At 48.0% G+C, this 10,520-nt stretch overlaps 1 protein-coding gene across 5 annotated transcripts in view; it reads left to right on the forward strand.

Moving 5' to 3' along the window:
* Acvr2b (activin receptor IIB) overlaps nucleotides 1–8,915 on the forward strand; it is a 40,566-nt gene extending 31,651 nt beyond the window's left edge. For 2 of the 5 annotated variants that reach the window (XM_006511926.4, XM_030244026.1), the window contains exon 11: nucleotides 34–8,901. In XM_006511926.4, coding sequence (XP_006511989.1) covers nucleotides 34–228 — 195 coding nt within the window. In that variant the 3' untranslated portion in view covers nucleotides 229–8,901. Of the gene's footprint in view, nucleotides 1–33 lie in introns of all 5 variants that reach the window. The other 3 variants (NM_007397.3, NM_001313757.1, XR_379846.4) reach the window with 2 other exon arrangements.
* Nucleotides 8,916–10,520: the final 1,605 nt, after the last annotated feature.

Here is a 10,520-nt window from a genome sequence, read left to right on the forward strand (position 1 = left end):
CAAGGGTTCTTCCCCCCTCCCCCTCCTCTGCAGGGCCTGGCCCAGCTCTGCGTGACCATCGAGGAGTGCTGGGACCATGATGCAGAGGCTCGCCTTTCTGCAGGCTGTGTAGAAGAGCGGGTATCCCTGATCAGGAGGTCGGTCAACGGCACTACCTCGGACTGTCTCGTCTCTCTGGTGACCTCCGTCACCAATGTGGACCTGCTCCCTAAAGAGTCCAGCATCTAAGCCCGGGACACGTAGCGTCTCTCCAGACTCAGTGGATCTGAAGAAAAAAAAAAGGAAAAAAAAAAAAAAGAATTGTGTTTTGTTTTGGAAATCCCATAAAACCAACAAACACATAAAATGCAGCTGCTATTTTACCTTGACTTTTATTATTATTATAATTATTATAATTATTATTAATAATATTATTTTTGGATTGGATCAGTTTTTACCAGCATATTGTTCTACTGTATTGCAAACAGCGGACACGTCAGCAGGCGTTGCGGTGCTGAGCTGTGAACGCAGAAGCGGCGCCATGCTGAAGAGCCTCAGCCACCTCCTGTCCCTCGGATTCATCTCCCCTCTTTCTCTGTCGTCTCAGAACCTGTAACACAAAGAAACTCCTGTCTTAGGAAACTCAATGCTGCAGTTCTCTACTAGAGGAACCTTTGAAGACTGTTACACGGACACACCCTTCCTCCGAAGAGGGCCCCCCACCCCCACCCCTTTATTTTGCGTTTCTCCCACCTCAGGCCGTGAGCTTAAGAAACGGCGGCTGTGTTTGTCTTCGTGGGTGTAATGGGTGTCGTCCTGACCCAGCCTCGGGGAACTGCGATCAGGAGGGCGGTCTAGTCTGAAGCCAGAAGGGAGGCTTCTGGGTAGGGTGCGGAGCAGAGCTACACTGGACTTGGGCACATTTGGAGCAACACCCTTGGCTATGGAGGCTACTTTCTCAGGTAACAAGGGGTTGAGGGCAAGGACCTTGTGGAGGCCAAGCGGTAATAATAGCAAGCACAGGATTTGGAGAAGGCCCAAGAGCAAGGGTCAGGTTGCCCCACCTGTCTGGTTTCTTCCCACTGACGGGCTTGGCCATGGGAGAAGACGCAACCTTGCTCCTGTGTTAGGACCAGGTGAGGGCGTGACAGTTTAGTGGACATTCTTCGTTATACATGACGCTGTAGAGCTCTTTCATGGAGGAAATACCGAGCTGCAGTTTCCTCTTGGCAGTTTGGGGAGATGCCTGTGGCCGACCCTGCACAGCGTGGATGGGCCAGAGGATCCCTGGTGGGGACCATGCCAGCCTGCAGCTTTGGCATGGCCCCATGCAGTGCGGCATTACCGAGTCCTCTCTGAGGCTCACGGGTGCGGCTTTCTCCAGACCCTTTTAAAGTGGTGCATATTCTTAAACTGTGTTTCTCTTACACCATAACCTCGCTCGCTCCAGGCGGTGAATGTTCTTAATGCTGCTGTTTCGACATTGGATTTTTTTTTTTTTTAATTTATGAAACATGCTAAGGTTTTTTTTTTTTTTTTTTTTCAGACAGAACACACACATCCACATATATACACATGCTTTGCTGTGTGGCTTCCGAGGCTTAAATTTTAAAAAGTGAAAGAAGTAACTTCACGGCCACAGACCACCTCAAACCAGAAATACCTCAGAATTTTCTACTTGTGTATGTTTTATTAATTATATATTTTGTTAGTTGTGTTGTCTTGTAGGAAGTATATTTTAATGTAAGTTGACTTTTATGACGAGGAAGTTTAAAAGAAATAGAGAAAAAGAAAAAAAAAGTTTGTGTCTTCTAGTCAGTACTACCATCTTTGTTTGATAAAAGCGCCCTTGTGAATAGCAGGCACCAGCTGTAGGTTGGCTGTCTGGGCTGAGACGGGCATTCATCTGGTTTTGACTGTATCATTAAAACTGCACACCTCTTGACCTTGAGGGTAGATAGGCCACTTCCTCCCGGATTGCTTAGAGGTCCACTGGGTAGCACTTGGAACAACACGCCCACTTTACCTTGGTGGTAGCACGGCCCTCAGACCCACCGGAGGTAACAGTCTGTGACATTCAGTTCTTTCAGCAGCAGCAGCAGGTGGAATTCTGTCCGGCCAGTAACTGCGCTGTGATGTCTGGGAGGGCACGGCTCACAGCTGGGCAGCCGCTCCCTCGGCGTGTTGTGTGTGGTGCCTGAGTTGTTCCTGGGCTTGTTTTTCTCTGTGGGTGTTTGTGCACAGGGTGCTGAGGAAGGCTAAGTGGTTTCCCTTCCTCTCAGACTTAGTATGTTTCCGTGGGTCAGTGTGGGCTGGCTGAGGAGTTCAGGGGACGTGGACTCTGTCTCTCTAAGCTATGTCTGTCCCTCCCCCCCACCCCCCACCCCATCTGATTTTGTGCTGTGGTATTTTCTTGTCTCAGAATACTTTCCACTGGTTAACAAGTCTTAGAGCAGTTGCTTTCTTTTCCATTTGTTTCTTTAAGGAGCTTTAACTATTTATTGAAAAGTGCCATATATCTCCTTTCTCTAGCTTTCTCCTCAGGCGGTGGGAACACCCCTTCTTCTAACCCTTAACAAACCAACCACTAAGGAATGTAGCTCTTTCGCTGCAGGAGTGACCCAGTCACCAGTCACATACAGTGCCAAACTCTAAAACCCAGCTCCCTGAGTGGTGTCAGGACCCTGGGTGGCTTTTCTCTTGTGTTGCTGGTTGTCAGAAGCATCCTGGCCTGGCTGAGCTCTGGTATGGGACATCCCAGTGAGCCCTGTGTCCAGCCACGGCAGTGTCCTTGTCAGACCTCTTGTCAGAATGGATTGATTGTCAAGACAGGGTTCCTGTTTTGTGGCCAGGAAAGAGGAGGAGCTTGGGTGCTGGTGTCTCTGAGTAGGGGCTGTAGACTCCCTCTTGCCTTCAGGTAACATACCCAGCTGCTCATAGCTGGAAGGTGGGTGATATTCCAGGGTGTGGCCCGGAAGCTTAACTTCCTTCCTCCCTCCCTTCTTTTCCTTCTAGTTTCCTTCTTGTGCCCAGTTGAGACCTGAGGCTTCTGCCTCACACTTTCCTGCAGGTTTTGTATCTATTCCCCTCTCCCTCTTTTTGGACGACCAAGGAGGAAGTCCCTCTGTGTGGCAAAGGATGAGACATGGGGGGGGGGGGGGAAGGGCTGCGGGTGCTTCCTCCTTCCTTCACTCCAAACAGAGCCCATGACCACCAGCCTTGGCAGAGAATGTTCCGGTTGATACCTGTGACAGCGAAAAGTCACCTGTTGAGGGAAATGTCTGTGAGTCAGAGACAGACAAAGCAAGTAAAGGCAAGGTCGCTGAGTCTCGAACACTCACTGACAAGGTTGCCGAGGAAGGCTGTCAGCAGTTGTTAGCATCTGGGCTAGCATGGGCTAGCATGGGCTGGCCTGGTATCACGGACACCAGATGCAGGGGGAAATGTGGGCCTTCTGCTCATACATCCACAGGGAAGGGCGGATCCCTTTCTCATCACTGGGCTACCAGGCCTGCTGGGCCTTCCTGACCAGGCTTGAGCTTCTAGCAAGGTGCGTGATCCTGTCTGTTCTGGTCTCTCTTCATCCCTGGCATTGACCATGCCCTTGACTCTCTGTCTTGCTACTCTACCCTACTCTGCCCTAGGGCTTAGGCTCTGTGAAGGATTTTTCTTGGTGGCCAGCCTACATAGGTATTTAATGGTTGCCATGTGCTCTTCGGCTCAGAGAGCCTGTCATGTGGCATTTCCTATGCTCGGCCACTGAGGCAAAGAAGTGACTGTCCCATCTAGAGCTGGAGGGCCGGATGGTTCTCTCACACACAGACTTTGGTTCTCTCACACACAGACTTTTACCTTTGTAGTGTATGAAGTTCCTGGTGCATCCTGGTGGCTAGGAGAATGTCCTCGTTGTTTTTCCTACTTAACTAATGCAGTAAAAGCTTACTGTGCTGTGAGTTGAATTCCTGCCGTTGTTCTTAGGACATGGTTCATTAGATGAATCCCTGAATCTGAGGAGCTCTCAGGTCGCTCAGCTTGGTCTCTGGCATCAGCTGTTGCATCTTTTTGGGCTTTTGGAGACACAGCTTTGGACGTGATCAAGCCTGGTCCACATCTCAGGCAGGACTTGTAGAGGACAGCTTTCCTAAAAGTGTGGGAAACCGCCAGGAAGGGATGGTGTCCCAGGAATCCTTTCCTCTCAGAACCTGGAGACATGGCTTTTTCTTCATCCCTGGCTGTCTGTAAAGGCTAAATTGAGAAGTGCTCAGCAGCTGGCTTGTCCAGCGCAGTGATGAGGTTAAACCTCAGCTAACATCATGTTATATAAGTAGGCCCAGTAACTCAGCTGATGGGTTTCTTAGAATCTAGATGCTAAACGCTCCATGCATTCAAGATTAAATGCCTAGTTCTTCTTCACACACAGTTCTGGGTAGTTGACTCGTAGCCAGCAGCCCTCCTGTGGATGTACCCCAGACCTTTAGAAAGATGTTGAGGAAAGTGCTTTTTGCGATACCAATTTAGTTTTATAGGAAAAAGAAACTGAAGGTCAAAACACTCCCTTGGAAATCAACTAGTTGGTTCAACCACGTTAAAGAAGAAAGGAAGAAGGAAAGAGAGTTTAAGAGGCGCGTGAACTATCGTATCAATAAGTATGCCCAAGTTCTTTTGTGGGATCCTTGGGATAGTGCTATTTGGACCTATCTGTGATTAATGACTGTGAACCACTGTTGGGCTGACCGTTTGCAGTGAGATCAGGAATGCCTGCGTCTGCTGGCACTAAACCAAGCTGTAGCATTTTCATGCTGGCATCTTCCAGGTGTGAAGGAAGCAAGACTTTGCCCTCCTGGTGCTCCGTGGAGCTCCTTAGTGCCCAGACCAGCGCCATTTCCCCCATCCACGGCAGCTCCGGGCCATGATTTCCCCAAGAATTAAAGTTCCTGTTCCTCATGCCGGTGAGGGGTAGTGGGCTCTGCGCTGACCCCTTGCTCTCCAGGCCGGTGTCTACACTGCTTAGGCTGAGTTAGTGTGTGCAGCCCTATGGGTGCGTGTGGTAATCGATTCAGACGGGTGTTCTGAACACCTGCAGAGAACAGTTACTGCATTCGGTTGTAGACTTTGTGCTTTTGAGTTTACAGTTGGGGGAAGTGTGACCCATTAGTTTTTTCAGGCACGTGAAGGTGGGTTATTGTGAATAAACGAGCATTGCCTCAAGTCCTGGGGCACCCACCCTGCATGGGCCCATTCTGGCTCCTGGTCACTTTACACCAGTGTTGTTAGATAGTGCTGTAAATAAGAGTAAGTTATATAACAGACGCCACTTGAAATTTTACTTTAAGAAGTCTATAGCTCCACACATATATTTAGTTATATCTCTTGACAGATTGCCTCCACACAGTATGGAGATTGTTTTATACCACAGATTATTTTTATAAACTAGTGAGTCGAAGTGAGAATGCGTCTGTAATCCAAGCCAATGAGCTTTACTGTCAGGATTATGTGCACCCTGGAGCCGAGTGCTGGGAGCTTAGCTTAGTGCATGCATAGCTTCCTGAATACACTGGCAGCCTGGAGTTGGCTTACGGGTTCCCCTTTGGCAGTGGTATCTGTCCTGCTTCCTGCCTGTGAGAGGACAGCAGCCAGGCCAGGCAAGGGACCTGGAGTTGGTTTGATTTCTGCTGAACAAAGGGTTCTGAGGTTGAAAGTTTGTCAGCTCCTTCCGTAGAAAGTAGTCCCGCAAGTTAAAGAGCAGGAGGACAGAAGCTGTGTGCCCCACGCCTAGAGAATGATTCGGGCTATAGGAACCATTGAAATGGGGATTGGTGGCCGAGTTCCACTAACCAGAACTATCTAGGACCAAACTGAGTCATCCTTTGGAAACGGCGGGGCACATGGATGTCATGGTGGAAATAAGTGGAGAGTTGCTGAGCAAATTTTGCCCCTTTCAGTCGGGGCCATTCATCCCAGAGGCTGCTTGCTTTCTGCTCTAACTGTCGAGTTAATCAGGAACCAATGGAGGAAGCTCAGAACCCCAGTCTCCTGGCAGGTTATCTTTCCAGTTCTTGCAGAGGGATTCTGTAAAGGCCAAGCCAGCCATGGCCAGATCTGAGGTGCAGCTAAAGGCCTGTCCCTGCATCCTGCCTGCTGGCTCCAGCCTGCTGCTACAGAACTACACTGGATGGGGCAGCCCTGCTCAGAGATCCTTAGTGTGTCAGTCAAAACCAGCTGTGCCCTCTATTCACCCTGGCTAGAACGCTGTCTTACGTGCTGGTCCTCTTTACGTGGGATCTGGAGTCCAGATCCAGCTGCATCCTTGGAGCCCCCCTACCCCCCCCCCAACACATCCACACAACTTCTGTTCCCCATAAAAGAACACTTCTCTGCTTTGCAGCCGCCTGTCTTGGAATGTAATTCTGTTGTGCCTTTGTTTTCTGTCACTCGCCCCTCAAAAGCAACTGCTGTAAGCTTGTTTCTAATTTGTCTTTTCTAGCCCCACCCCTTCCCCCAGGCTCCCTTTTTCCAGCCCTAATTTCTGGATGCACTTGTGTCATCCAGGTACTTTAAGAACCAGTTACCTCAGATGTGATGTGGAACAGTGTCACCATCTGGCCCTCTTGATCCTGCCAACTCTTACCACACATGCAGGAGGCCCTCAGAGTGCAGACACTGACTTGTTTTAAGCAAAACTCTTCCCAAGTATGGAACCAGGGGCTTCTGGCAAGCCTGTCCTGGCACTGTGGTGGGACTGGTTGGGAGTGTCATCTGAACGGTGCTTCCTGTGTGTTCTGCCATTCAGTATTCTCATAGTCTGGAGAGACAGCACCCTAACTGGCTGGTCTCGTATGCAAATCAGCTCCAAAGATGAGCTCTTCCTAACACATTTCCAGTCGCTAGAGCTCAGACATAGAACATTCCTTCAAACAGCAGGGTAGAAGCCCCCATCCACTGCCACAGTGCATTCTGGGAAGATGTCTGTAGTATACATTGCTGTGGGATTAGGCCTTGTGGGATATGGCTGCTTGTCATTTTGATGTATTTTAAATAAATAAATAAATATATATATATATTTTTAAAGAGCCTTTTTTACCAGTTCAAAAGCTTAATTAACCAGCTGTCACCACATCTGAATTTTTGTCTCTGGGGCATTGACGGCAGGCAGAGACTAAAAGTGGCAACTCAGCTATGAGTTGCCTGCCCTGGGCTGTCCTGCTGTCCTGCTGACCGTGGGACACCAGGGCCAGCGTGTTCCCGGTGGGTTTCAACTCAGCCCTCTGGGTGTTTGGTCTCTGCCTCACTTAGCGGACTTAGTCCTTAGTCCTTGTAAGTGCTTTAGCCCCAGTGGGGTTTTCCCAGAGCACTGCCACGAGTTGAGTGTATGAGTTTAGCCAAATAATTTCTCCACTGGGAAAAGCACTATCACGGAAATTGTACCTGCTTCAAAAGAGACCAGAGTAGGAAAGACTAGTTGCCTAGGCCGTCTGGGAGCAAGCAGTTGTCACGTGCGGGCAGGAGATCTCATCTGAAAAGCTAGGTCCACCAGCAGGGGTGCAGTTGTTAAAATGCCAGTGGCTTGCTTTCCCATGTCCCCCCACCTACCCCCTGAATTCTGTAACTGCAAAGGAAACTGAGTGGTACTGGAGAACCGCAGGGAGGGTACCACAGATGAGAGACAACGCTTCTAGACTTCAGTTCATGCCACGGATGCACACGATGCCGTTTCAACTGTACGGGAGAATCTGCTTACGAACCTGACGTCATCCCTGTGATGGCGTCAGAGGCCACAGTTTTCACACGTTACCATCTCTGCACATTTGTCCTCGAATCTGAGTCGCATTATTCAGTACTGTAAAGTTAACTTGCGTCGAGTTTGATGTCGATTCCTGTGAAGAAGAGCTTTTGGCACGTGACAGACAGTGAGTTACAAAACACAGCAAAGCACGGAATTTTTTGCAGGGACAATTTTGGAACCAACAGAAAATGTCACTTTTTAGTTAGCATCTTATGTATCACTTTTACCGGCTATTTCTAACTTTGGAAGGGAAACCTTGAAGCTTGTGTAACTTAGTGGAAATGTGTGTGTCGCCCTTAGGATGGGTAGCCAAGTCTCACTAAGCTGTGTTAATCTAACTTGTATATATGAATTGTAATTAAGAGTTTGGATTCACCTGTTTCTCACGGTTTAAAAGTGATGGGTCATTGCGAAGTCTGGAGATGTGACTAGTCTATGATTTCAAGCTGTTAGAAGTCAGGAAGCTCTCTGAAATGCTAAAACTAAGATTCTAGTTTTGGGCTCAAATTCGATTAAGTACTGTTTGTATGCCAGAGTATGTGAGGTGTAAATGTAGTGGGGTACTTTTCACCCTTGTAGCTGTAAAATTCACATTTTGTAGAACAGAAAATAGCTTGTACTACTGAATTAACAAGTTATACTAAAGTATCATGTCTTAAAAACAAAAACAAAAATACATATATCTATCTATATATATACACACACACACAGAGTTAAGCTTGTTGCTGTTACCCTGTCTGGATTTGAAAATTGTGCTGATTTATATAACACACACACACATACACACACACACACACACACACACCCCTATAATGGCCTGAAGCAGACATACCTGTAACTACAGTTGCAAACTGCAGACATTTTGGAGAGAACACTGTACCATAGCTCATTCATTGCGTGGCTCTTTGCTCCTTTTTCCTGTGGTCATTTTAGAAACGAGTGTCAAGTTTGAAATTAGATCTGCTAAGTTGGGGTTCTGCTGCTGAATTCTGCACTGGGTCCCCAAACAAACCGATGTGAATGTAGTTTTTCCCCCTGTGTGAAGGAGCAGCCACAGCCCCATCAGAATAGGAGGAAAAGTCTAGAAGTATCTCAAGGTTTATCTTTTTGTATATGAAAATAAATAATAATAAATAAAATAACCTCGTCTGTATTTTTTTTTTAATTTGTGATTATTTCTGCATGTGTGTATCTATGCCATCTATGTGTGGATGCCCAGAAAGGCCAAAACTGCTCAGAGAGGCCAAAACTTGTGATCAGATCCTCTGGAGCTGGAGTTACAGGTAGTGGAGAGCCGACATGTGGGTGCTGGGAATTGAACTTGGGTCCTCTGGAAGAGTAGCAAGTGTCCTTAACCACTGAGCCATCTCTCTAGAGCCCTGGCTGACCTGGAAACTCACTTTGTTGACCAGGCTAGCCTCGAACTCAGAAAACCGCCTGCCTCTGCCTCCCGAGTGCAGGGATTAAAGGTGTGCGCCACCATGCCCAGTGCACAGGGTGTACCCCATCGTGACAGGGAAGGAGCTCGAAGCAGCTGGCCACGTCGCTTCCACTGTCAGGAAACGGACCAATGCCTGCTGCCGTCCGGCTCCTGTTTAAAAAAATAATTTACTTTTTAAGATCTATCTTTCTTCTTGTTTTTTTTTTGTTTGTTTTTTGAGGCAAGGTTTCTCTTAGTAGCCCTAGATGTCCTGGAACTAGGCTGAGCAGGATTCTTGTGAGTGGATCGGAAACACCCTGGGATTCAGTTTTGTTTCACAGATGACCTCGGCAGCGCATGGCTAAGTGTGGGCTCAAAAAAACCACTTCTCACTTAAACAAATTAGTCACAGGTCCTGAGAGACCTTGCAGCAAGCAGCAGGCTGCTTTGCCAAGCTGTCTTCTGTACCAGGTGAGAGAAACCAGGATTATGTTATTCTTTTGAGGACCTGTGCTTTCGTTATTTCTCCGGCACCTCAGCATCAAGCACCTGCTAGAAAGCTCTTAAGTGGCTCTGGATAACAGTCCAGTTGCGCAAACATCAGCCCTTTTTGTAGACCAGGCTGGCCTTGAACTCAGAGATCCATTTGCTTCTGTCACCCAAGTGTTGGGGCTAAAGAAGTGGGCAACCACACCAGCAAATATAAGTCCATGCAGGTGTTAGGGCCCATGAATTGCCGAAGAATGATATCCTAGACTCACAGTATGCCAAAGCAAAGAACATTTATTGAACAAATTCCTTCATGCAGGGGCCCAATTCCATTGAGATGGAAGGACCCCGACTGAATTCAAAGATGCAGTTTTAAAGCCAAAAAGAGGAACATTAGGGAAGGTTGGGTGATCTATATCACGATTGGTGGGTTCTATCTCTGGGGGTCTGGGTGATGCCATGATTAGTTAGGGTCTCCATTCAAGCAAACTTCATGCCAAGGAGGGGGCAGCTCTTGATCTCCTAGCTGTAAGTTTGCCTAACGATTCTTTTGCAAGCTAGGGAGGGGTCCCTTTTATGTAAGCCTGGTTGTCCCAGTAACTGACTTGCCCAGTCTGGGAAGTAGAAACTCAGGGCTAGTCTCCTGAACTGCTGGTTTGCAGCCTGTCATGGAGTCAGCCTGGCTCAGGCCAATGCTCTTTTTATGGGAAGCTGGAGACTGCTGCCAGGTGAAGACCCATTGATCTGAGTGGGAGTCTATTAAACACGAATATTCTTCTTTTTACAAAAAATAATTTACGGTCTTCAGAGTGAGTTCCTGGACAGCCAGGGCTACACAGAGAAACCCTG

The sequence above is a fragment of the Mus musculus genome, chromosome 9 (genome assembly GCF_000001635.26).
Source record: "Mus musculus strain C57BL/6J chromosome 9, GRCm38.p6 C57BL/6J".
NCBI lineage: Eukaryota > Metazoa > Chordata > Mammalia > Rodentia > Muridae > Mus > Mus musculus.